We start from the raw sequence: 27497 nt of genomic DNA, 5'->3' as shown, positions 1-27497 counted from the left end.
AATTGGAAGGGGGAAGAAGCGGGGAGGACGCTTTGAGGAGGAGGGGTGAGAGGGGAGTCTAGGAGGGGAGGGGCGAGGGAGAGTCTCAGAGGGGAGGGGTGTGGGGGAGTTTAGGAGGGAAGCGGCAAGGGGGGAGATTTGAAAGGGATGGGTGATGGGAAGGATTTGGAGGGGAGGGGCAAGGGGGAAGGTTTGAAAGAGATGGGTGATGGGGAAGATTTGGAGGGGAGGGGCAAGTGGGTAGATTTGGAGGGGAGGGGTGATGGGGAAGTTTTGGAGGGGAGGGGTGATGGGGAAGATTTGAAGGGGAGGGGTGAGATTGGATTGTAGAAAGTACGATTAATGGAAAACGAACATTTATTGCAAAATAAGTTTCTTGTGACCTTCGAGTCAAAAATACGTTTGAGGACGCTGGAGGAGGGGTGGAGTCTAGGAGAGTTTTCGGGAATGTAGAAAAGAGGAACTGTTAGAGATTGAATTTTTTTTTGAAATGAATAGATTTGGTGAGCAAGTCGAAAGCATCCTTTTATAGAAGAAGAAGAAAAAGGTGTTATAATATATGACAGAATACAGTACTTCAGGTGAAAGTTTAAACATTTTAAAATTGAGCAGTCAAAACTATCTGGGGGAAATGGAAAATGGAAATGGGGGTGAAACACGTGATCGAAGAACGAACGAACAAAATAAGAACAACGAATAAACGAATAAGAACAACAAATAAGAACAGAGAAGGAAATATATATATATATATTTTTTTTTTTGAGTTGAGATCTTAAACAAGGAAGTATGGGGTGAAAGCCTGGGACAAAAACAGAGAACGAAAGTAATTTCAGCACAATCGACGGACCGCTGAGAGAAAAACAAAGCCTGAAGGTCGGACACGGTAGCCCACTAGGCCTCAAAATACGTGACATGAATTAACCGACGATTTTGTATACAGGTATGAAAAATTAACACCAAGAATCTTACTAAGGACACACTGTAGGTACACACACCGAAAGATAAATACAGTTTCGACAAAAACACAGTTGTGAAAAATTACGTAACTTCGAAAGCGTGAGCGCATGGACAGCTTCGAAAAGACGTGACCTCGCCGACCTCCAACCCAGGGAACGTAATGTTTACCTTTCAAGGTAAACAATTTCAAGGTAAACCATTACGATTGATCGTAATGTTTACAACATTATACATACCTGTACCAAGTTTGAATTAGATCACTTCGGCCGTTCTCAGGTTATACACCTATTACATATTTGACCTTTGACCCAAAAATCGAATCGCTTAATCTTTACATCATTATACATACCTGTACTAAGTTTGAATTAGATTACTTCCACCGTTCTCAAGTTATAGACCTATTACAGACTTTTACCTTTGACCTCTTGACCCCAAAATCTCATCAGTTCATCTTTACATCATTCTACATAATTGTACCAAATTTGGTCAGAATCCCCTCACTGGTTCACAAGTTATTGCGGTAGCAGTATTTTTTACCTAACATAACCTCTGACCTTTGGCCTTTGACCTCGTGACCCCAAAATTTAATCAGTTCATCTTTACATCATTGTACATACCTGTACCAAGTTTGACTAAGATCCCTTCAGCCGTTCTCAAGTTATCGCGGTAACGAAAACCTTTCATGGACGGAAGGATGGAGGGCCGGACAGCCGGACAGACAACCTGAAAACATAATGCCTCCGGCGACTTCGTCGGCGTGGGCATAAATATATAATACTACACAGAAGGAGCCACAAACAACCGTAGCCAAGGTAACAATCGAGTGTTATGAAAGATCCATATTTTCACGTGTTTTACTTCATGTGTTTCACGTGTTTGTTTGTGTTTCACACTGAATGAAAAACGTAAAGATAGAGCATGCAGATTGTGATACATGACAGGTTCAACGATATGTCTGGCCTGAACGGCATAGGAATCAAAATGGCGGTGTGTGGAGTCAGCCGTCGTACTGCCGTAATGACATCACATCACTCACCCCTGTAATGTGACCAGATCCTCAGCTCTGATTGGTGCACGTTTGAAGGGACATACATACATACATACAAACATACATACAGACAGACAAACACTGTTCAAGACGGCTTTGCCCTGTGGGCTATGCCGTAAAAAAATAATTCTCGTATCCAGATCCGGATCTTCACCAAAATATAACCAATTGGTCCTTGTAGCACCATCCAACCTGTCCATTACATTTTATCTGAATCCATCCACAACATTTTGAGATATCCTGCTCACAGACAAACAAATAAACAGACAGACAAAAAGGGAGGTAGACAGTGGTGAAAACATAATCTCCGCCGACCTTCAGTGGCAGAACTAATTATAGGTATTTCCAATAATATAAATATAGAACACTGGTATGGTTCACCAGAGGACCTGGGTTCGATTCCTGGTCTGGGCATGTCATTTTCCCACATATGTCAATGAATAGTTATTTCCATAATGCATGTTAACCGGAAGCATGAGGTAAAATGACCATATTAGGAAATGATTCATTATTTGCATAAAAAGCAGCCCCTGGAGCCTTTTTAATGTTTTAACCCTTTGTAATCTGTCTTGTACATTCTTTTTGGAGAGGAGCCAGGCCCTGGGCACAAGTTTTGGTGCAAAGGTGCAGAGTTGGTGTAAAATCCACGTCCTGGCCATGTTCTCAGAAGTTATGCAAAGTTTTAGGATGGTAAGCGTCTTGATTGATGGCCGAATTGCCAGTCAGCGTGAGATGGACGAGGCAGAGCTAAGTCACAAGGTGGAGCATTGCTGAACCCTATAAAGGACGTGTGCATTTCTGAAAGACAGTTCCCGTTCCAGCAGGAGAGCCTGGGGGTGTCAAGCATGTTATCTGGAACACCAAGTCCATGGTTTGGTGTTTGTGGCCCCCGTTCCATGATGGTTCATTTGCGGTTCATCCCTGGGTTGATCCCGAGGCCTGGTGTTGGCATAGCGGTTAGGGTGCGGCTTGGGATCCTAGGATCCTGGGTTTGAATCCCGGTCGATCGTTGAATTAACGCCAGGGGGGTTCACTCAGCCTGTCATCCTTCCGATGTTGGCAAATTGAATACCAGTTCACTGGTAATTCCCTGTGTGTCGCAAGAAGCTACTAACAGGGTTGGCGGCAGGAAGGGCATCCGGCCATAAAACATTGCTTCAAAAAGCGGACCATGGTGCCCGAAAAAGGCCAACCCCTGCTCTGCGGGGAAAAATGGCCTCGAAAGGTGGTTCCCTGGGTTGATCCCAGTGTCGGCCAAACATAATTCCGGAGAACTGCAGCCTGCACACCTCTTTGAACCAGTGTGACCACTTTGAGAGTGCTTTGTCAGGATTTGGGCGAGTCATCTAGCCCGGTTTGACAAGTGACAACTGTAACAATATTATGAAGTGTAATAATATCCATTAACTGCAGTGATGATACAATTATGTTGTTGGGTCGTGTCAGGAGTGACCACTTTAAATTTAGAGTTCATATATCCAAATCCTGAGCAAAAGATGTCATGTAAACGGGTTTGATTAACATCACCAGTCTCACTAGGAACTTTGGCTACTCTTGAAGATCGCTGATCTTACCAATTTCACACTGCATTTAATTAACTGTTCTTTACCTTTTTTTTTAACCTCTAGGATTGCTACAATCCAAGGCCAAATTTGGCATCACAACCTGCGAGAGGCAAAGGAGAGAAAAGGTCTCTTGCAATGAAAAGGTTTACTATAGTGAAAGATGACACAAGAATAGCCAAAACAACAGAACCCAGACAGATTTGGCACACAAGGTCAACAAATGGGGCAGGTAAGGCACAAAAAAAGCAAAAAAAAACCTACCTTTTTTAAGGTAAGGCACAAAAAAACCAAAATTATTTACAATAGGAAATAAATAAAGCCTAACCCGAAAATAGCCCCTTTTACTAGCCTCGCACAGAATGAACAATGAGGACAGGCAAGGGCTTGTGACTGGCATGAGGGCTCCATGGTTGGGGCTCCACCACCACAATGGCGTGGTCATACGAGTCGGTGCTGCATGGACGAAGTTTGCCTCAGCGATGGACCTATGGAAATGGCGATGAGGAAGGCAAGATGAGAGGGATGTCTCTTCCTCAGAAGGAAGCAAAGAGTGAGCCGTGTGCAAAGGTCCACTGCTGTGTGGAGTGCGGTCACGACCCTCATGAACTTTGGAACCGCCCCCATTCACGGTGACTCCCTGTTATTGGCCGCCCACTGCGTGTGGCCGGGGCCATTGTACAAAAGTGTTTTGTCTTCCTCCAGGGCTCTGCAGCAGACCTCAACACCATAGCTTCCACAGCCTGCTGGCCAAACAGTGAAACAGTCCATGCTGTTTCCTCCTAAAGTGCGATGCTTTTTCCCGTGTGCCATTTGTTCCCAGGTTCACACCCACCATCATTCAAAAACAGGAGGTTTTACACAACAAACTCACTCTGTACTGTCTTAAAGTTAACACTCACTGCCTCCTCAGTGCACGTTTAACAAGACAACTTACTCTGTCAATTCCCCTGATAGAAGAATAATCTATAAGCTGTGCGGTCATACATTGCATGCTTTTCTTACCACAATCTAGCTATTGATCCCCTCTCTTCCATGTAACAATATTTTAAGTATGGCTGACATTGCCTTGTATTGTGAGCACATTCTTTCTTGACTGTTGTTAACAATGTGAGGAGTGTTTTAAAAATTCATTTAATCTTCCACCGAGGCTCAATAAAGGTGACAAAAAAACAACAACAAATGGAGGGTACTTGCCTCCTTCACTTGTGCCTCGAGCTTCATCAAAGAGCACCTTTTGACAAGATTTTCGGCTTTTACAAACTCTTGGTTTTTCTTCATTTGAATCAGCGTGTGTGTTTTACTTGATATTTCCCTTTTCAACTTCTGCAGCGCCTGTCAGGGAACAGTCCATCAACAGATTGAATCTCTACTGACACCATCTTGGGTGCAATTCATATGCTAGCTCATTTATGTGTGATCACAAATATGAAAGATTACAGTTAAAAACTTTTCAATTAACAAGGCGTATTGTACACCGCTCCTTTCCTATGCCATCTCCAGGCATTGCAAATCGTCATTGCAGGGCACCGAAGGGGGCTCGGCAGTGACGCACGCTGAAAGAGAGTACTCAGTTTTCACTCTGGTTTCTTGCTTTCTTTCTTGTTTGTTTTCTTTCTTGTTTGTCCAGGCGATATCTCAGCCATCCTTTGAGCTAGGAAGCTGAAATTTCGGCACAGTAGTGAGCAAGTCCTTTGTCAAAAACAGTATTTTTTTTTTTGGATTAATCAATAAATTGAGGAGTTATTTAATTATTAGCGATTAATTAAGTACTTATTTAATTAATCAAATTTCCTTTCTCTTCTGACCATTAACTCAGGCACCTTTTGAGTTAGGAAGCTGATATTTGGACATGCCAATGACCAGGTGATTTGGCTGCAAAGGATATTTTTGATTTATTAATTCATCAATTAATCGATTAATTATTTAAATATTTGATTAATGACCAAAAATTTTTTTTTTTTAAGTTACAGATTCTGATGAAATAGTGGTAGTTTATGTGTTCTCTGACCAAATTGATTAATAATTTAATTTTTTTATGATTATTATTTATTTATTTTCATTATTAATCATTTATTTATTTTCTTTCTCATTTGGCCAATATCTCAGGCACCTTTTGAGCTGGGAAGCTAATATTTGGACATGAGTGACCAAGTGATGTGGCTATCAAGGATATTTTTGATTTATTGATTAATCATTTCATCTATTAATTATTTATTGATTAATCGATTAATTATTTATTGAGTAATCAATTAATTATTTAATTTTTTATAAATGACTTATTTAATTAAATTTCTAAAAGATACATCTTCGGATGAAGCACTAGTGGTTTAGTTATGCGATTAGCCAATTGATTATGAAAATATTTTGTGATAATCTTTTATTGATTTTAGTTATACAATTAATCAATCAATTAGTGTACACCTCTCCCTCCCAATGCAGCCTCAATGAGCTGCACTGCGGTATTGCCGGGCGCCGGAGGCGCCCCGGCAATGCCGCGCTGCAGCATATATAATTATTTGGCATGGGGCGGTGTACTTTGAATGTATTTGTACTTGTTTTCTTTCTTTCTTGGTTGTCCGGGCGATATCTCAGCCATCCTTTGAGCTAGGAAGCTGAAATTTCGGCACAAGAGTGAGGAAGTCCTTTCTCAAAATCGATATTTTTTTTTTTGATTAATCAATAAATTGAGGAGTTATTTAATTATTAGCGATTAATTAAGTACTTATTTAATTAATCAAATTTCCTTTCTCTTCTGACCATTAACTCAGGCACCTTTTGAGTTAGGAAGCTGATATTTGGACATGCCAATGACCAGGTGATTTGGCTGCAAAGGATATTTTTGATTTATTAATTAATCAATTAATCGATTAATTATTTAATTATTCGATTAATGACAAAAAATTTTTTTTTTTTTAAGTTACAGATTCTGATGAAATAGTGGTAGTTTATGTGTTCTCTGACCAAATTGATTAATAATTTAATTTTTTTATGATTATTATTTATTTATTTTCATTATTAATCATTTATTTATTTTCTTTCTCATTTGGCCAATATCTCAGGCACCTTTTGAGCTGGGAAGCTAATATTTGGACATGAGTGACCAAGTGATGTGGCTATCAAGGATATTTTAGATTTATTGATTAATCATTTCATCTATTAATTATTGATTGATTAATCGATTAATTATTTATTGAGTAATCAATTAATTATTTAATTTTTTATAAATGACTTATTTAATTAAATTTCTAAAAGATACATCTTCGGATGAAGCACTAGTGGTTTAGTTATGCGATTAGCCAATTGATTATGAAAATATTTTGTGATAATCTTTTATTGATTTTAATTATACAATTAATCAATCAATTAGTGAACACCTCTCCCTCCCAATGCAGCCTCAATGAGCTGCACTGCGGTATTGCCGGGCGCCGGAGGCGCCCCGGCAATGCCGCGCTGCAGCATATTTAATTATTTGGCATGGGGCGGTGTACTTTGAATGTATGTGTACTTGTTTCGATATTTATTGAGCCATGAACACTCCTCTACAATTTTAACTTTATGGTTAATTACAGACTTGGCATTTAATATGGAATTTTTTTTTTGTGGGGGTGAACTTACTTTTCAAGATGACTTAGAACCAAAAGTTCATTGGAATTATGTTGAAACTATTCTAGATTTTGTTAATGTGACCTTTAAAAGAAACAAAAACCACATTTGACATTTCGAAGCAAATACATTGATCCTTGAAAGTGATGTAAACTGATATCGAACTCAATTCACGGACAGAACTGTGTTAAAATTCTGTGCGTTTTCCAGAAGTATCTCTTCATTTTACACATTAGCCAAAAATTTTTTTAACAAAAACAAAAGTTAAATTACGACTGGGATTACGGACAGTAAAATTACAGTTCAGTACTTCATGTAGCCCCCACGAGCATTCATGAGAGCACGTACACATTGAGGCATGCTGTTCACGAGATTTGCCAAGGTTTGGACAGGAATCGCTTGCCATGCAGTTACAATAGCCTGCTGCAATTCACGCACAGAGGCAGGCTGCTGGTCCAAGTTGTCGATTTGACGCGTTAATTCTGCCCACAAGTTCTCTATCGGATTCATATCCGGGGACATGGCAGGCGACTCGATATGCTCCACACCACGATCAGCAAGAAAGTGTTGGATCACGCGAGCACGATGAGGCCGTGCATTGTCATCCTGGAAGACAAAGTTTCCTCGAAAGGCTGCACGAACAAATGGAAGAAATGCTTCTTCCAGAATGGCCCTGTGCTTGAACTGGTTCAGGTTTCCATTCAGAACAACCAGGTCAGTTTTGCCCCCTGCATGAAAAGCAGCCCAAACCGTCACCCCACCACCTCCAGCTTGGACTCTTGGCACTATACAATCTTCGTTGTAGGCTTCATGCACTTGTCTGCACACTCGGACGCGGCCATCTGGACGATAGACCAGAAATCAAGACTCGTCACTGAAGATCACGTGATTTCAGTGTCCTGGCTGCCATTGACGGTGCTCTCTGACCCACTGCAATCGGCGCTGACGGTGTTGCCTGGTCAGACGTGGCTTTCTCAGGGGACGCCTGGCACGATAGCCTGCTTGAACCAGTCGTTGGTCGACTAGCCTTCTGGATACAGGCACATTTGTCAGTTGCTGCCACTCAGCCCTAAGCCGATTGGCTGACTTGGTACGGCCATTGCGGACTAACCGGTGCAGCTGGCGATCATCCCTCCTTGTGGTTCTGCGGGGACATCCTGGCCTCGGTATTGGAGTAGGGACACCCCTCTGAGCATTTCGTTTCAGGATCTTTGACACGTGACCTTGAGTGATGCCATACTGCCAAGCAATAGCACGCTGTTTCATGCCGGAATTTCGTAAAGCCACCACTAAATGACAAACAGCATTGTCGAGTTGACGGACCATCTCCAGGGGAAGCGGCAATAACTTTTGTCGACGTGCAGCAATTGTTTTCCACTAATACAGAACGCAACAACCCTTATATACACGATTGTGAAGCCAATCGTCAAATGTACCTGTCCGGACATTTTGTCACGCCACCTGTGATATAATCCTGTTATTGACTTCTTGCTGCGACAGACAATCAGTGACATGGTTCTTTTAACAAATAAATCACCGAAGCGTAAAAGAAACTCACCAGATTGATATACCGAGTTCAGAAATTAAACCCAAGTCAAGAAAAAAAAAATATTCCATATTAAATGACAAGTCTGCATATTGACATAATGATAAGGATCAATCACAGCCATGCTATTTGGCTATGGAATGGTCTCTAACCTGTTCATCTACCCAGACACATCAGTGCCCAGAAGAATGTTATTTCGATGTCTGGGAGTCTGTCTGACACGCTCATTTTACATATGTGTGTATCGGTCAAGAAATGAAATTGAAAGATGATGGTGTAGGCATTACATCTTGGTAGACGTATGCAGCCCGAAAGGTGTACTTATACCTTTTACTTACGGTACTAGTAACCATAAAGAATCAAAGCATATGTCCATGGGTTTTTTAATTTTTTGGGGGATACAAGATCGAGGCTCGTTTAAGAGCTAGCACATCAAACACATAACATATTAGCACATAAAACACAAAAAAAACAAACGGACACGTAAAACAACTTGATGGTATTCATCGAATACTTACCCTACGCAGTCAGCTTGTTGTGAGCCAACTCTTCTGTTTTTAAACATTTTTTTTCTTTGATCCAATATGGCTGCCAGACCACGTGAGCGATGACATCATAAATTTATATTCTCGAATATAATTGTTGCATGGATCACGCTCAATGCATTTCAAACTGATCAAACTAAGCGTTGTCCCTGTCGAATTATGACGTCATAATTATGGCACCAATGACGTCATCATTAACAACACCTATTCCCCATATGGAGTTCTTTACAATGAGCTATGTTTCAATTTTTTCCATGCAGCGGTTTTGGAGATATATAGGTGCAACATTTTTCGATTTTTCAAAGATGGCGACTGTACCACATGACCTAGGACGTCATGATTATCATTAAAATATTCCACATGAGGAGCCACTCCGATGGTGAAAATTTCGTGCCCATCAGACCAACAGTTGCTGAGAAAAAAAATTCACAATGATCGGATAAGTGTTGTACTTGTCGAATTATGACGTCATAAAGAAGGCACCGATGACATCATCATTAACATGTCTTATTTCCCAAGGGCAGTACTTGATAATGAGCCATATTTCAATTTTTTCCATGGAGCAGTTTCAGAGTATACAGTTAAAGATGTCCATGGCAGAGTTTCAGACTTCATGGCAGACTCTTTTTCAGAGTTGGCGTCAGGAAGGGAATCCGGCCATAAAAATATTGCCTCAAAAAAGGAACCATGACAATGACAACTACATATGGGCAGGGTACAGCCCGAAGTGGAGATCGGTTTCTGAGGTTTGGGACATGGAATTGTTACATATTTATGTGAAGGTATGTGAATTACTATTCAGGTCTTTGCTTATCAATGTGTAGTCGATTAAAGGTTGTTGTGATTAAAGGGTCAGGAGCCCTTCTGGGAAAAAGGAGACCGGAAACGGAAGAAGAAAAGACACGAGGTCCTGGAGAAGCGACGATTCTTCTTCTTCCTCGCCGAGCTCGGACGCGAGAGGTATCGCGATTGAGCAACGCAACAGAATCGGCGTTTAAAAGCCCGTCTGGCGAGAGGAGTTACCGGGACGTGTAACTACCCTTTGACACGTCAAGTCACCGTGGGTTCGTGCACGGAACCAAGCAGCCGGCACAGTTCGCCTCACCGTCTACAAGGCCGCATACGGGTCGCACCTTGGGCCGCGCGCGCTGGGCAAGCCGCGTGTTGCTTTGCCTGCTTTGCTTTACCCGCTTTGCTTGGCCAGGAGGTGTGCGCTGCAGCCGTTGTTCCCGGTACGGGACATGCCCGGTGAAAGCACGTCAGGAAGGGTCCGTTCAACCGCCCACGTGCGGAGATCGAACTACAGGAGTACGGAGACATTGAGAGAGACATTGACCATGGAGGGAGTCGGGAGTGGGGCTCACGTGAGGAATGTATAAGATGGCCATCTTAGAGTTACTGTAGATGAGTTTAAAACTTTGTACTATTGATTGCTGATTGTTGATGGTTGTTGATTGCTCGGGGAATATATCCTTGATTATTCCGGATCCTTCGTGTGGGGTTTCTTATTGATTGGAATTCATATTGATTGCGTTACGAAAGCGCATAAATAATAGATCTTTCTGGCGGAGTTCCTCTCACGGTCTGGGGGTCACCGAGACCAGGTAGTCACCGGGAGGACCACGTAACAGAATTGGGGGCTCGTCCGGGATTCGCAATTTGCGGATTCGCAATTGGGTCTACGTCCGGGATCTAAAATTGTATAAAATAATAAAATAATATTTTTATTAATTACAATTTATTAATTAGTATTAATTGGTAATTTTTTGGGGAAATTGGGGTAAAGTCTTGGGTGAAGGTTAACAGGTGTTAACGATAGGCACCATGGCATTTGTGGCACAGAACTTTGCGGTAAACCCGAGTGAGGCACAGTTCCGAGCATTACTAAAGTCGGACCTCTTGAAATTGGCCAAACATTTTAACTTGGAGGTCCGAACTAATTTGAGGAAGGCAGAGTTGCAGACCACGGTGATACAGTCCATGGTGGGATTAGGAACATGGGACGAGTTAGCCTGGGAGTGGCTACCCGAAGAACCAGAAGACGTTGAGCTCCGGAAACTGGAGTTGCAATTACGGAGCCAGGAACGGATCAAAGAAGAAGAAAGGAAAGCAGAAAAGGAAAGAGCAGAAGAAGAAAGGAAAGCAGAAAAGGGAAGAGCAGAAGAAGAAAGGAAAGCAGAAGAGAGGAGAGAAGAGAAACAAGCAGAGGAAAGGAGAGTGGAACGAGAATTCCAGGAAAGGTTAGAAGGGAGAAAAGCAGAGGAGAGGAGAGCTGCAAGGGACCTCTAAGCAGAGGAGAGAAAAGCGGAAAGGGAATTAAAGGAACGTGACATGGAGCTTCAGCAAGAAATTAAATTCAAGGAGCTGGAGTTAATGAGAGAACGGGGAGAGGTACCACCCTTGCTGACGGGGTCGACACCTAGCCAGAACACCTGGGATGTGGGCAGACATGTGAGGCTGGTTCCACCCTTCAGTGAAAAGGAGGTCGCTAAATTTTTTCCACACTTTGAGAAAGTGGCTCGACAGTTAAACTGGCCAGAGGAGGCCTGGACCATACTCGTGCAAAGTGTGCTGGTGGGAAAAGCTCAAGAGATTTATTCGGCGCTACGAATGGACCAATGTGCAGATTATGAGGTATTGAAGAAGCATATCCTCAAAGCCTATGAGTTGGTTCCGGAAGCTTACCGGCAAAAATTCAGGAATGCCAGGAAGAGGGAGAGTGAGACCCATGTGGAGTTTGCTAGAGTGAAAGAAAATATGTTTGATCGGTGGTGTGAGTCAAAAGGAGTCGGGAACGACTTCGAAGCATTGCGTGACCTGATGCTGGTGGAGGAATTTCAACAGTGTGTCCACGAGGACATCAAAGTGTACCTGCAGGAAAAGAGAGTACCGAAGTTGTGGGACGCAGCCACCATGGCAGATGATTATGCCTTAACACACCGGATAGGGGTCCACGAACCTAACTCCTCGCCTAGATCTCCGCAGGGGAGGTGGGGAACAGCAGGTGCGGAGAACGACAATACATGGCGGCGGCCTCGAGATGATTATGGGGACAACGCTGATACCCGAACTGTTCGAAATCAGGGGGCTACAGGCCCAAGACAAACTTCTTTTTCGGGGGACCCGAGGCAGACCACGAGTTTTTCCTCTGGGCCGACTTGCGCCTTTTGCAAAAAACCTGGGCACTTGATGTCCAGTTGTTACCTCATGAAAAGGGAAAACCCAGAGCGGAGTCCGACGAGTACAACTCCGAATGCGATGGCAAACGTAAGAAATCGCCCACAGAAGAGTTACCAACCATTTATTTATGAGGGGTTGGTCTCACTCAAGGGAGACTTGACTAACCCAAGACCGGTTAGGGTTTTGAGGGACACAGGAGCCCATCAATCCTTAATGCTTGAAGGCATTTTGCCATTGTCAAAGAGTACCGCAACTGGTGATAGTGTTCGGTTACAAGGGATCGGTGGCTGTGTTAGTGCCCCACTTCATGTCATCCATTTGGAATCCGATTTGGTGTCAGGACCGGTCACCGTCGGTTTACAAGCCACGCTTCCTGTAGAGGGAGTATCTGTGATTATCGGGAATGATTTGGCCGGGGGGCAAATTTATGGTAACCCGAGGGTTGGTAAAGAGCACAGCAGGGAAAATAACAACCCACCAGCTCGGGATGGCGACAAAAGTTCCAAGTTATTTGTAGGGGGACTGAACTTCAACACAGAGGAAGAAGTTCTGACCTCTGTCTTCAACAGATATGGGCCGCTGGTGGAAGTGCGGGTGGTAAAAGACAGGGAAACGCAACGGTCAAGAGGGTTCGGCTTTGTCACGTTTGCAAGCACAAGAGACGCCAGGGAGGCAGAGAAGAATTGGAATGGTAAGGATTTGGAGGGTCGGACCATAACGGTAGCGAAGGCATTTCGTAGGCGTCGAGAGGTCTACAGAAGAGGACAACGTGGCAGTAGTTTTGGGGTTGGCAGCAGCCGATATTACTATGGAGGCTCCCAGAGTTACGGCACCTCCCGAAAGAATGAATGTCAGAGCACTGGCCGAGAAGGAGACCGCCAGTCAGGTAACGGCTGGGACAAGGGGTCCACCGTAACTGTTAGGAGTCTGGAGAAGTTGAAGCACTATATACGGGGGAGCCGCCGAGCCGGGGCTCCGACACGGACTAACCGTGAACGCCACGTTCTTAAAGGCGTCCAGGTAGTGAACTTTCCTGCACGGACTAACCGTGAACTCCACGTTCTTAAAGGCGTCCATGTAATGAACTTTCCTCCCCGGACTAACCGTGAACTCCACATTCCTTAAGGCGTCCATGTAGGGAATACTCCGCTGGGCCTCCCGAAAAAGTGCTATAGAGAGGTTTAAATTTGGGGGCTTTGGTCACCACCTCTTAACCGTCATTCAAGAGAAACTAGAAGTGGTTGACGCTTGGTCCAGAGGGAATTAATCTAGGGGATTGTGTGAAATTTTGTTGCTTTATTTTTAAGTGATGACTGTGCCCGGGGGGAACTGATGAGTTGGGGGGGGGGGTGGTGAGTTATCTGGTTTGTTTATCCAAGTTGGCCGGCGAAGAAAGTTTTCGCTGGGTTCAAACTTTCTTTCTTGAAGGGGGGGAGTGTTACATATTTATGTGAATGTATGTGAATTACTATTCAGGTCTTTGCTTATCAATGTGTAGTCGATTAAAGGTTGTTGTGATTAAAGGGTCAGGAGCCCTTCTGGGAAAAAGGAGACCGGAAACGGAAGAAGAAAAGACACGAGGTCCTGGAGAAGCGACGATTCTTCTTCTTCCTCGCCGAGCTCGGACGCGAGCGGTATCGCGATTGAGCAACGTAACAGAATCGGCGTTTAAAAGCCCGTCTGGCGAGAGGAGTTACCGGGACGTGTAACTACCCTTTGACACGTCAAGTCACCGTGGGTTCGTGCACGGAACCAAGCAGCCGGCACAGTTCGCCTCACTGTCTACAAGGCCGCGTACGGGTCGCACCTTGGGCCGCGCGTGCTGGGCAAGCCGCGTGTTGCTTTGCCTGCTTTGCTTTACCCGCTTTGCTTGGCCAGGAGGTGTGCGCTGCAGCCGTTGTTCCCGGTACGGGACATGCCCGGTGAAAGCACGTCGGGAAGGGTCCGTTCAACCGCCCACGTGCGGAGATCGAACTACAGGAGTACGGAGACATTGAGAGAGACATTGACCATGGAGGGAGTCGGGAGTGGGGCTCACGTGAGGAATGTATAAGATGGCCATCTTAGAGTTACTGTAGATGAGTTTAAAACTTTGTACTATTGTTGCTGATTGTTGATGGTTGTTGATTGCTCGGGGAATATATCCTTGATTATTCCGGATCCTTGGTGTGGGGTTTCTTGTTGATTGGAATTCATATTGATTGCGTTACGAAAGCGCATAAATAATAGATCTTTCTGGCGGAGTTCCTCTCACGGTCTGGGGGTCACCGAGACCAGGTAGTCACCGGGAGGACCACGTAACAGAATGTAGGGACAATGACAGGGAGATCACGCAAAGTGGTGGAAGTATTGGTCAGAAGAAGAGTGGACATATGTTGTGTGCAAGAGACGAGATGGAAGGGAAGTGGTGTGAGAATGGTGAAGGGTAGGCAGGGACAGAAATACAAGTTTATGTGGCAAGGGTGCCTGGAGGGCGTGAATGGTGTTGGTGTCCTGTTTTCTGAGGAGTTTGTAGACAGTGTAGTGAGTGTGACTAGAGTGAGTGATAGGTTGATGATGGTGAAAATGATGATTGGAAAGCTCTTGGTGAACGTCATCTCGGGATATGCTCCGCAGGTTGGTCGGAGCGATGAAGAAAAGGACATGTTCTGGTGTGCGATAGAGAATCTGATGGAAAACGTGAAAGATGAGGAGGTTGTTGTGGTAGGAGGAGACCTAAATGGACATGTGGGAAGGAGTATGGATGGTTTTGAGGGAGTTAATGGGGGTTACGGATATGGTGTGAGAAATGGAGAAGGTGAAAGGATTTTGGAGTTTGCTGATGGAGCTGATTTGTTGATTTGTAATACTCAGTTCCAGAAAGAGGATAATAAGCTTGTTACATACACGTCAGGTGGGTCGACGTCAACCGTTGACTACCTGATGGTGCGTAGGCGAGATAGGGGCCACCTCCGGGACACAAAGGTGATCCCCGGGGAGGAGGCTGTTTCACAGCACCACTTGGTTGTCTGCGACATAAGAGTGAAAGGTGCGAGGAGAGCTCGGCGGGTGAAGTACCAACCGAGAATGAAGGTGTGCAGGTTGAAAGAGGTGACAGTAAGGGAGGCATTAAAAGAGAGGCTGAGTAGGGCAGAGGATGATGTGTTTGAGCTTGAAAGTGGTTGGATGTCAATGGAAGCTAGTCTGTTGGGAGCTGTTGGTGAGGTATGTGGATGGACAAAAGGACCGCCGAGGCACTCGGAAACATGGTGGCGGGATGATGAAGTTGGAAAGAGGATTGACGAGAAGAGGAAGAAGTTCAAGGAGTGGCAGAAGGCGAAGGGTACGGGAGCAGAAACAGCAGAGCATGAAAGTTATAAGGCAGCCAAGAAGGCTGCAAAGAAAGAGGTAGCAAAGGCGCAGGAGACATGTCGGAAAATGTTCGGAGAACGCTTGGATTCGGAAGAGGGTCAGAGAGCAGTATTCAGGATTGCAAAGCAGATAGCGAAAGAGAGGTGTGATGTGATGGGGGTGAGTTGCTTGAAGGATGAAGTGGGACAAATCGTTGTCGACCCAGATGGAATTAAAGGAAGATGGAAAAGATATATGGAAATGCTGTTGAATACAGAGAATGAATGGGATGGCAACATAGAGAGTAATCCAGTTTTAGGACCGGCCGAGAAGATAACTGAAAAGGAAGTTGAGGAAGCGATAAAAGCAATGAAGAGCAGAAAAGCGGGAGGGCCGACGGGAGTTGTGGGAGATATGTTGAAGGCAGCAGGAAGTTGGGGTGTGAAGAGAATGACAGAGATCTGTAATCTGGTGGTGAAAGAAGGCCGCATTCCAGTGGATTGGGAACTGAGTACCCTCGTCCCTCTATACAAGGGGAAAGGTGACCCTCTGGATTGTGGCTCGTACCGAGCGATAAAGTTATTGGAGCATGGAATGAAAGTATTGGAAAGGGTGTTGGAGAGGAGGATAAGGAAGAAAGTGAAGATCGACGAAATGCAGTTTGGATTTATGCCAGGAAGAGGAACGACAGACGTGCTTTTCATTGTGAGGCAGTTGCAGGAGAAGTACATGGAGAAGAGGAAGAAGTTGTTTCTTGGGTTTGTTGATCTGGAGAAAGCATTCGATCGGGTTCCACGCAAAGTATTGACATGAGCATTGAGGAAGTTAGGAGTGGAGGAATGGTTGATCAGAGTACTGATGGCAATGTACAAAAGAGCGCGCACAGCTGTAAGGACGAAGGACGGGAACAGTGGTGAGTTTGAGGTGAAGGTGGGAGTGCGTCAGGGGTCGGTACTAAGTCGACTCCTATTTGTAGCTGTGATGGAGGTGCTGGCTCAGAACGTAAAGGAGGGTTTACCGTGGGAGTTGTATGCAGATGATCTGGTTTTGATTGCGGAAAGTATGGATGGACTGAAGGAAAAGATGAACAAGTGGAAGGAATGTCTGGAGACAAAAGGTCTGAAGGTGAATATCGGAAAGACGAAGGTGATAGCAAGTGGTAAAGCATGTGGTGAGGTGGAAAGAACTGGGAAGTGGCCCTGTGCTGTGTGTAGGAAGGGTGTCGGAGTGAACTCCATTCAATGTACAATGTGCGCTGAGTGGGTTCATCAAAAATGTAGTGGTCTGAGAGGGTCATTAACCAGTGTGGCAGCTACATTCAAATGTAAGGTGTGCACAGAGGGAGCTGGAGATGGATGAAATGTTGAGTTGGATCTTGGAGATGGCGTGAAGCTGGAAGGTGTGAAAACATTTTGCTACCTCGGAGACATGCTGAATGGAGAAGGTGGGTCAGATTCGGCAACGGTTGCTGGAGTGAGATGTGCATGGAAGAAGTTTCGGGAACTGAGTGGTGTGCTGATGAGGGGGGGAGTGTCGTTGAAGCTGAAGGGAAAGGCGTATGCTGCATGTGTTAGAAGTGTTATGATTTATGGGACCGAGACATGGGTAATGAATGTAGAGCAGCAACGAAGTTTGGAAAGGGTGGAAATGCGAATGGTTCGATGGATGTGCGGAGTATCGTTGAGAGAGAGGAAGACAAATGATGAATTGCGAAAGATGATGGGAATAGAGCCTGTGATTGATGCTGTGAAGAGGACCAGGTTGAGATGGTTTGGTCATGTGTTGAGGAAGGATGAAAATGACTGGTTGAGAAGAGTGATGGAAATGAATGTAGAAGGAAGTAGAGGACGGGGAAGACCGAGAAAAACTTGGCTAAAGATGGTGGAAGAAGAAATGCGGGCAAGGGGGTGAACAAGGAGAGATGCAGAAAATAGGGCAAAATGAAGAAGATTGTCATGGGGACCGCAAGGCTAACCCCCACTCTAGCAGGGAAAATGGCCTTTAAAATGCATGTTGTTGTTTATTGAGCAGTTTCAGAGATATAGAGGTGCAAATGTTTTCAATTTTTTCCAAGATGGTGTCTGTACCACGTGACCTATGACGTTTTAATTATCATTAAAAAATTATTCAGGAGGAGCCGCACATATTCTGAAAATTGTGTCCATCGGACTAACAGTTGCAGAGGAATTTTTGTTTTATTCATACTGATCAGATCAAGCGTTGTACTTGTCGAATTATGACGTCATAATTAAGCCACTGATGACATCACCATCAACATATCTTATTCCCCATTGTGAGTACTTGACAATGAGCCATGTTTCAATTTTTTCCATTGAGCGGTACTGTCGTAGCCAAGTTTAGTTGTGTAGTAAAGATCACCGGAGGAGGCGGATCCAAATGCTTGCCAGTACAGCAGATAAAAGGAAATTTTGGGGAAATTGATTGGCCCCATGGGATACATTTTTTAATTCGGCAGGGTGGATGGCACTCTTGGACCTGACCAACCTCCGACAACCTGCACATGAGGTAAGGTGAGGCCTTGATGTATACTGTCCCAGGGTTTTGGTACCTGCTCATAAATTCGGACATGAGTAATTTGGAGTGGGTGAGTGTGAGAGTGATGACATGGTCGGTGAGGGGATTGAAGTGTGTGCCGCAAAATGTCTTGTGGGTGGCGTTTGTTTAAGTGTGGAGGTTGTTTTTTTTGTGTGGTCGGGAGAATGGAAATTGAGATGTGATTGGAGTGTGATTGGAGTGTGATTGTGGGAAAATCATATGTATGCAGGCCATGGCAGTATCTCCTTATTGTAGGATGTGTTGAGGATTGAATAGCAGTGGGGGAGGAAATGTTATTTTGGATTTTGTGGGTGGGGAAGGTGTGTGTGTCCACAGGTATGGATAAAGCTCTGGAGGGGCAGTGACTGCGGCCGCCCTGAGGTAATATGCCCCTGGCAGCTGGTGGTGTCTGGAAATTGAAAACCCATTTGCGGGGGGTCTGGTTGGGTGCCGGGAGGGTATGGAGACCCCCGGCGACCCGGAGGCTATGAAAACATGAGGCCGAAGGAGCCTGGTGTGGAGAGGTTCCCCGGCGGGACCACAGCTAAGGAGCTGTTTGGCTGTCACGGTGCCGATAATTGAAGGGGGCGGGGGGTCTGTGTTACATTTGTGGGGGTAGGTAATTAAATACCTTAGTGCAGATATAATTGTATGGATTAGCGTGCCACGAATGTCATGAAGAAGAAGAAGAACGGAAGCCTCTCCTCAGTGAAAGACACATGAAAGCCGGCTTGGAGTTTGCAAAAAAAAAGCACCGAAAGGACTCTCAGACTGTGAGAAACAAGATTCTGTGGTCTGATGAAACCAAGATTGAACTGTTAGGCTTCCGTCTGGCCACTCTGACATACAGTCACGTGAAAAAGTAAGTACACCTCATGTAAAGTTTTGACTTTTTCAACATATTTCAACATACAGCTATTTGATCTTCATTTCAACAATATTGATAGATAAAGGTGATATAATATAACAAATATCATGAAACATTTACATTTTGTAGTCCATTGTATAATTTAAATAAACATAAATGCAAATTTTGCATGTGGAAAAAGTAAGTACACCCCTACATTTATCACTACTTCAAATACCTAAAATTAGAATCAGGTGCACCAGCTCAGGTGCAAATTATTAGAACATCGTTAGAGAGGATCTTGGAGGAACCTGTCTTATTTAAACTTCAGACATTTAGTTTGGTTTGCTCTTTGTTGTTGAAGTGTGCGGCGTCACCATGCCTAGATCAAAAGAGCTCTCTGAGGCCTTCAGAATGAAGGTTATAGATGCCGACGAGTCTGGGAAGGAATTTAAAAAGATCTCCAAACAATTTGAAATCAATCATTCAACTGTCCGGAAGATCATCTACAAGTGGAGAAGATTCCAAACAACTGCCAACTTGTTCAGGCCAGGCTGCCCAAGCAAGTTCAGGCCGAGAGCAGACCACAAGATGCTGAAAGTAGTCTCTAAGAACCCCAGAATGTCATCACGGGACCTACAGGTAGCTCTTGCCACTGTTGATGTCAAGGTGCACGAGTCTACCATTAGAAAGAGGCTGCACAAATTTGATCTACATGGGAGGTGTGCCAGGAGGAAACCTTTGCTGTCCAGAAAGAACATCAGGGCAAGACTAAAGTTTGCCAATGAACACCGAGGCAAAGACCAGCACTTCTGGAACAATGTGCTCTGGACAGATGAGTCAAAGGTAGAGCTATTTGGCCACAGTACCAGAAGACATGTTTGGCGAAAACCAAAGACAGCATTTGACCACAAGAACCTGATACCAACTGTAAAGCATGGTGGTGGAAATATTATGGTTTGGGGCAGCTTTGCTGCATCAGGGCCTGGGCAGCTCACCATCAGAGAATCCACTATGAATTCTTCATTGAGGGTGCTTGAGGGTGCTTGAGGGAGGGTGCTTGAGGATAATGTGAGGCCATCTGTCAGAAAGTTGAAGCTTAACAGAAAGTGGACCTTGCAACATGACAATGACCCGAAACATACCAGTAAATCCACCACGGAATGGCTGAAAAAAAGAAATGGAGGGTTCTGGAATGGCCAAGTCAAAGCCCGGATCTAAAGCCCATCGAGATGTTGTGGGGGGATTTCAAACGAGCTGTGCATGCAAGAAACCGCTCAAACATCGCACAGCTGAAAGAATTCTGTGTGGAGGAGTGGGCAAAAATTTCTCCCAGTCGATGTCAGAGACTGGTAGACAGTTATAAGAAACGCCTACTTGAGGTTGTTTCTGCCAAAGGGGGCAATAACACCTATTAGAGCCAAGGGTGTACTTACTTTTTCCACATTCGAAATTTGCATTTATGTTTATTTAAATTATACAATGGACTACAAAATGTAAATGTTTCATGATATTTATCATATTATATCACCTTTATCTATCAATATTGTTCAAATGAAGATCAAATAGCTGTATGTTGAAATATGTTGAAAAAGCCAAAACTTTACATGGGGTGTACTTACTTTTTCACGTGACTGAAAAGCCCAGATCGGTGGAGTGATGCAGTGATGGTTGTCCTTCTGGAAGTTTCTCCCATCTCCACACAGGATCTCTGGAGCTCAGCCAGAGTGACCATCGGGTTCTTGGTCACCTCTCTTACCAAGGCCCTTCTCCCCCGATTGCTCGGTTTGGCTGGGCGGCCAGCTCTAGGAAGAGTCCTGGTTGTTGCAAACTTCTTCCATTTAAGAATTATCGAGGCCACTGTGGTCTTGGGAACCATCAATGCAGCAGAAATTTTTTTTGTAGGCTTCCCCAGATCTGTGCCTCGACACAATCCTGTCTCTGAGCTCTGCAGGCAGTTCCTTCGAGCTCATGGCTTGGTTTTTGCTCTGATATGCATTGTCAGCTGTGAGATCTTATATGGTGTTACGTGCTCCTCCCCAAACCCCCTGGTCACGGTGTACCTCCGAGCCTAGAGAAGAGTCACGGCAGAAAGATGTGTTATTCTGTGTCAAAGATCAATGGTGAAACCACACCAATTGTTCCCAACAAATAAATATTGTATTAAGGTCACACAAGAATAACAACACAAAAACAATAATAAATCAATTGTACAACAAATAGTATATCATTCCTATGATGGTACCATCAGGTTCGTACAATATAACTCACTGTGCTCCAAGTGAACGAAAAGAGGAACATTCCCCAATGTCTCTATTCCCGGCTTCAAGCCAAAGTTGATTCCGGCTTCAAGCCAAAGTCAATCCGCTCCAACGATCGTCAGAACGATGTCTAATCGAGATCAGAATCCCGATCGGATGACAGTCACAGTCACGCGGCCAAAGCTGCTCAAAGGCGCCCTCAAGGTGCCCGGGAAATGACACCCTCGGGTATGGACGTTCCACGGCTCACAGTCGGCGAACCGCAAATTAACCTTCAAAAACCACGTTGCACACACACACACCAGATTAACATCTGAATGCGGTGAAAATGGTTGAAGCGAGATGAAACCTTGAGCGAAGCGCAAGTCCTGCGCGAGTCAAAATGGATGACGGCCCGCTCTCGTGGCATAACGGCACTCTGATGATTCTCTCCGGAATCAACCACAAAACCTGTCACGCAGGTTGATCTGTCACAGCGATAACAACTCTGTCGCAGGAATCCCCTTCCTGGGAAACCCAAAGTTCACTCGTGACTCTTGCTCGCCAATCGTTCGCTCCAGACGTCGAAGCAACTCGGCTTTCTTCTCCGACTCACTCGCTCCGCCTTCTCTCCTCCTCTTCCTCTTCATCGTCGTCCGGTTCCGGTTTCATTTAAAACATTGACTTTTTACCTTTTGAAAATAGTAACCTCTATCTCCCTTAAACGACAACAATAATAGTACATGGAATCAAAAATGTTTACAGTGGATGAAAACCACAACAACGGAAGTGACGAATCCGTAACAATAGACAGGTGTGTGCCTTTCCAAATCATGTCCAATCAATTGAATTTACCAAAGGTGGACTCCAATCAAGGTGTAGAAACATCTCAAAGATGATCAAGAGAAATGGGAGGCACCTGAGCTAAATTTTAAGTGTCATAGCAAAGGGTATGTATACTTATGTCAATGCGATATATCAGTTTTTTCTTTTTAATAAATTTGCAAAACTTTCTAAAATCCTGTTTTCTCTTTGTCATTATGAGGTATTGAATGTAGATTGATGAGGGAAAAAATGAATTTAAACGATTTCAGCATAAGGCTGCAACATAACAAAATGTGAAAAAAGTGAAGGGGTCTGAATACTTTCTGAATGCACTGTGTATATATATATATATATATATATATATATATATATATATATATATATATATATATATTTATGTGAGCGTTTGGTTGGTGTTCGTGACTTATGGTATACATATTTAAAAACATACCCTAACACATCCCTATACTACCAGTATGTGTTCAGTTAAATAATTAGGGACATACCTTGACAACGGCCCATTAAGAAACAATAACATACCTCCTTTTGTTCTTCTATTTTCTCATTATGAATATGATTTTCCATTTCCAACTCTTCATAATCGATGAGGTGTTTGCCATCAGCCGTAATACACTGAGTCTTGAACTTCTCCTGGTATTTACTGAAGCGCATATTAAGTTTAATGTTCTCCAATTGCACCCGCGCCAGTTCCTTTTCTCTGCGCTCCTCAACCTGTTGAAGCCGCTCGAGATCCTGCAGGGCCAAATAAAGTGAGATTTAAATTTAATGCCGACCTTTGACCCAAATGAGACATTTTATTGGAAAAATCTGGAATTCCAATTAAGTCCATATGCCTAGTGTTATGGTCGCATGGGCGTCCCAGTTGCCCAATTCTAATCCAGCGAGTCATCTTTGCAACTCCACCATAGATGCAACTCCACCTGTAGAAGACGATCATCAAAAGATAACTCAGAACAAAACTTTGAAAACAAGAAGACGTCACAAACTGGTACATGAGTCATGATCCCTTACTGAAACGGAGGTGGATACTTTGAGATCTGGGAGGACTCCGTTCCACCTTCTGAAACCCGCATGTGGCGATAACAACCAATGACACACAAAAACACACACACACACACACACACACACACACACACACACACACACACACACACACACACACACACACGTAATTGGACGTCTCGGTATTGTCGCAAGATGACACCAACATTTAGGGATAGGGTATAAATTTAAAAAAAATCTCTGGCAATACACAGACATTTTAATCAACTTTCGTTTGTGAATCAAAGCATCCTGCCATTGTTGAATTTAAATTAATGCCATACTCAATACAGTGTGTCATGATTAATTGAACAGCATTACTTCTCAATGACACCAATTGAAATTATGGATTCCAAAAGTTTTTAACCAGTACTTGTGAGAAAATGTCGAATTGACATCAAATCAGGAACATTTGTGTGAACAGATGCCAGATTAACCATAGGAAGCTCATGTCCTGTTGATTTTTATATGGTAAATTGTGATAATATATCTTATTCCAAACATAGTGGGGTAAGCCGACTTGAGCCTTGCTTTGTTTACCCTCGCCTGAGGAGAGGGTATTGCATTTGAGTCCGTTTGTTACTTGGCAAAAAAAAAAAAATACTTTTTTGCAAGGATGTTAATCACTCCAGTTTGTGTGTTTGTTACTTGCCGGAAAAGATTCCGGCAAGTATGTTGATCTGTTCGTTTGTTACTTGCCGGAAAAGATTCCGGCAAGTATGTTGATCTGTTCGTTTGTCTGTTTGTCTGTCTGTCTGTTTGTTACTTCCATGGGGAATATGTTCCCATGGGGAATAAAATATGTTAATGATGACGTCATCAGTCACGTGGTTCGGCCGCCATCTTGAAAAAACCGAAAACCTTTGCACCTCCATATCTCCGAAAGTGCTGAATAGAAAAAATTGAGACATGGCTCATTGTAAAGAACTATCCATGGGGAATAAAATATGTTAATGATGATGTCATAGGTACGTCCATTATGACGTCATAATCCGACAAGTACAAAACTTCATCCGATCAAGATGAAATTTCTTGAGCATAATCGAGGAATAAATTTGTTTAGATAATGATGACAAAATAGATGATAGTAAACAAATAATGATGACGTCATCGGCCGCTTGGTTCGGCCGCCATATTTGTCCAAAATGGCCGATAAAAAAGTAAATTCCGGCAAGTCCTCGGTCTCTGACCGATTTTTCATCTGTTTGTCTGTCTGTTTGCAGCACTACGTCTACACCGTTGCATGTAGAATCGCCAAACTTTGCACACATATTGGTCTTGCCCAGGAATAGACTGTGCCCAATTGATGACGTCATCGGTCACGTGGTTCGGCCGCCATCTTGGAAAAACCGAAAAACGTTGCAGCTGTATATCTCCGAAAGTACTGAACAGAAAAAATTGAGACATGGCTCATTGTCAAGAACTCTCCATTGGGAATAAAACATGTTAATGATGACGTCATAGGTCACGTGGTTTGGCCGCCATCTTGGAAAAACCGAAAAACTTTGCACCTCCATATCTCCGAAAGTACTGAATAGAAAAAATTGAGACATGGCTCATTGTAAAGAACCTTCCATTGGGAATAAAACATGTTAATGATGACGTCATAGGTCACGTGGTTCGGCCGCCATCTTGGAAAAACCGAAAAACCTAGCAGTTCCATATTTCCAAAAGTGCTGAATAGAAAAAATTGAGACATGGCTCATTGCAAAGAACTCTCCATGGGGAATAAAATATGTTAATGATGACGTCATAGGTCACGTGGTTCGGCCGCCATCTTGGAAAAACCGAAAAACTTAGCACCTCTATATCTCCAAAAGTGCTGAATAGAAAAAATTGAGACATGGCTCATTGTAAAGAACTTTCCATGGGGAATAAAATATGTTAATGATGACGTCATCGGTCACGTGGTTCGGCAGCCATATTTGTCCTAAATGGCCGATAAAAAAGTAAATTCCGGCAAGTCCTCGGTCTCTGACCGATTTTTCATTTGTGTGTTTGTGTGTGTGTTTGTCTGTCCACTCACTTATACTGGCCTACAGGTCACAATTTTAAACCGATCTTCACGAAACTTTACCAAATTGTAGAGTTTTTGGTCCTACAAAATCCTATATATTTTTGGGGTCAAAAGTTCAAAAGGTCAACATAGGCCAAAGGTCAACCACTTTTTTCAAATTTCTAAAATCCTCAATTTTCATCCGATTGACTTGAAATTTGAATAGTATATACATGTCGGCGAATTGAATTCAACCACCAACTATTTTTAAGATCAGCATTGGCCAACAGGTCAACATAGGCCAAAGGTCAACAACCATTTCAAATTTCTAAAATCCTCAATTTTCATCCGATTGACTTGAAATTTGAATATGATTTACATATCGGCATATTGAATTCAACCACCAACTATTTTTGAGATCAGCGTGGGAAAAAAGGTCAACATAGGCCAAAGGTCAACCACTTTTTATTAATTTCTAAAATCCTCAATTTTCATCCGATTGACTTGAAATTTGAAGAGGATTTACATATCGCCTTACTGAATTCAACCACCAACTATTTTTGAGATCAGGGATCAGCATAGGCCAAAAGGTCAACGTAGGCCAAAGGTCGACCACTTTTTTGTATTCCTAAAATCCTCAATTTTCATCCGATTCACTTGAAATCTGAATAGGATTTGCATATCATTTTACTGAAACCAACCACCAACTATTTTTGAGGTCAACATAGGCCAAAAGGTCAACAAAGACCAAATTTCTAAAATTGTCAATTTTCTCAGATTAACTTAAACTTTGAAGACGATTTGCATATCAGGTCACTGAATTCAAGCACAAATTATTTTTGAGATCAAAAGTATTCGCCACTGAGTGGCATTCTACTTTGTAGTGTTTTGCAAAGTGTCACTCTATGAGTGATTTCTCATTTGTCTGTTTGTTGGTTTGTCTGTTTGTTTGTCCGCACAGAATAAATATGATTTTCTCTGCAACCGTCGCTCTGATTGGCAGGAAATTTTCACCATCGGTGCAACTCCACCTGTATAATTTTTAAATTATAATTATGACGTCATACATCACGTGGTTCACCGCAATGTTTGAAAAACCGAAAACATTTGCACCTTTATATCTCTGAAAGCGCGGAATAGAAAAAAATTGAGACATGGCTCATTGTAAAGAACTCTCCATGTGAAATAACATATGTTAATGATCATGTCATAGGTGCCTGCATTATGACGTCATAATTCGACAAGTACAAAACTTCATCCAATCAAGATGAAATTTATTGAGTGCCATCTTGGGATAAATTGGTGGAGAAAAAAAAATGATGTCATCGGTCACGTGGTTTGGCCGCCATCTTGGAAAAACCGAAAACATTTGCACCTTTATATCTCCGAAAGTGCTGAATATAAAAAATTGAGACGGCTCATTGTAAAGAACTCTCCATGGGGAATAAAACATGTTAATGATAATGTCATAGGTTCCTCCATTATGACGTCATAATTCGACAAGTACAAAACTTCATCCGATCAAGATGAAATTTCTTGAGCATAATCTAGGAATAAATTAGTTTAGAAAAAAATAATGATGACACATTGGTCACGTGGTTCGGCCGCCATGTGTTTTAACACAAAAGCCTTAAAAACCACAAATGCATCCTGGCGAGGGTTTGCAATCTCTGATTGCTCTTTCTTGTTTAACCTGCATTTCAGATGTTCCAAAGATCAAGGAGATATCTGCAGTCACAAAGCGATTGTAAAGGGTAAGCCTCCCCCAGTGCCCGTGATCCAATGATGGCCATATTATTTTTGGACCACCAACATTTAGGGATAGAGTATAAATTAAGAAAATGTGTCACCATTTACAATCTATCAACAAAACTCAACGTCATGTAAATCGGAGAAAAATTATTCAGGTTATGATCAAAAAGGTTAATTTTTTTGTTAATTTGATCACAATTCACAAAAAAGTAGATCAGACACAAATCAAATATCAGGTGCATAATTTCAGTGCAAGTCACAAGTATGATACAAGGACATATTGGAAGGTCAAACGGTCTTTGAGATGCCGCATTGGCAAAATTGAGCGATGACAAAAAAAACATGTTATTTTTTTCAGACCGGCATTTGACCTTTACCTTTAACTCGGATTGGTATGATGTAAATTAAGTGTAAATGCGGCTTGCTCTAGGCTATCTAGACAGTG

At 43.2% G+C, this 27497-nt stretch overlaps 1 protein-coding gene across 3 annotated transcripts in view; it reads right to left on the bottom strand.

The window, feature by feature from the left end:
* Positions 1-27497, bottom strand: part of LOC137423378 (cilia- and flagella-associated protein 184) — a 72178-nt gene that overhangs the window by 18349 nt on the left and 26332 nt on the right. For 2 of the 3 annotated variants that reach the window (XM_068110475.2, XM_068110476.2), the window contains 2 exons: positions 22783-22995; positions 4765-4902 (listed from right to left, as the gene is read on the bottom strand). In XM_068110475.2, coding sequence (XP_067966576.2) covers positions 4765-4902; positions 22783-22995 — 351 coding nt within the window. The remainder of the gene's footprint in view (positions 1-4764; positions 4903-22782; positions 22996-27497) is intronic. The other variant, XM_068110477.2, reaches the window with a different exon arrangement.

Source organism: Myxine glutinosa, chromosome 3 (assembly GCF_964187855.1).
Source record: "Myxine glutinosa chromosome 3, kmMyxGlut1.1, whole genome shotgun sequence".
NCBI lineage: Eukaryota > Metazoa > Chordata > Myxini > Myxiniformes > Myxinidae > Myxine > Myxine glutinosa.
The sequence above is the reverse complement of the archived record's forward strand: the minus strand, read 5'-3'. Positions and strand labels throughout refer to the sequence as shown.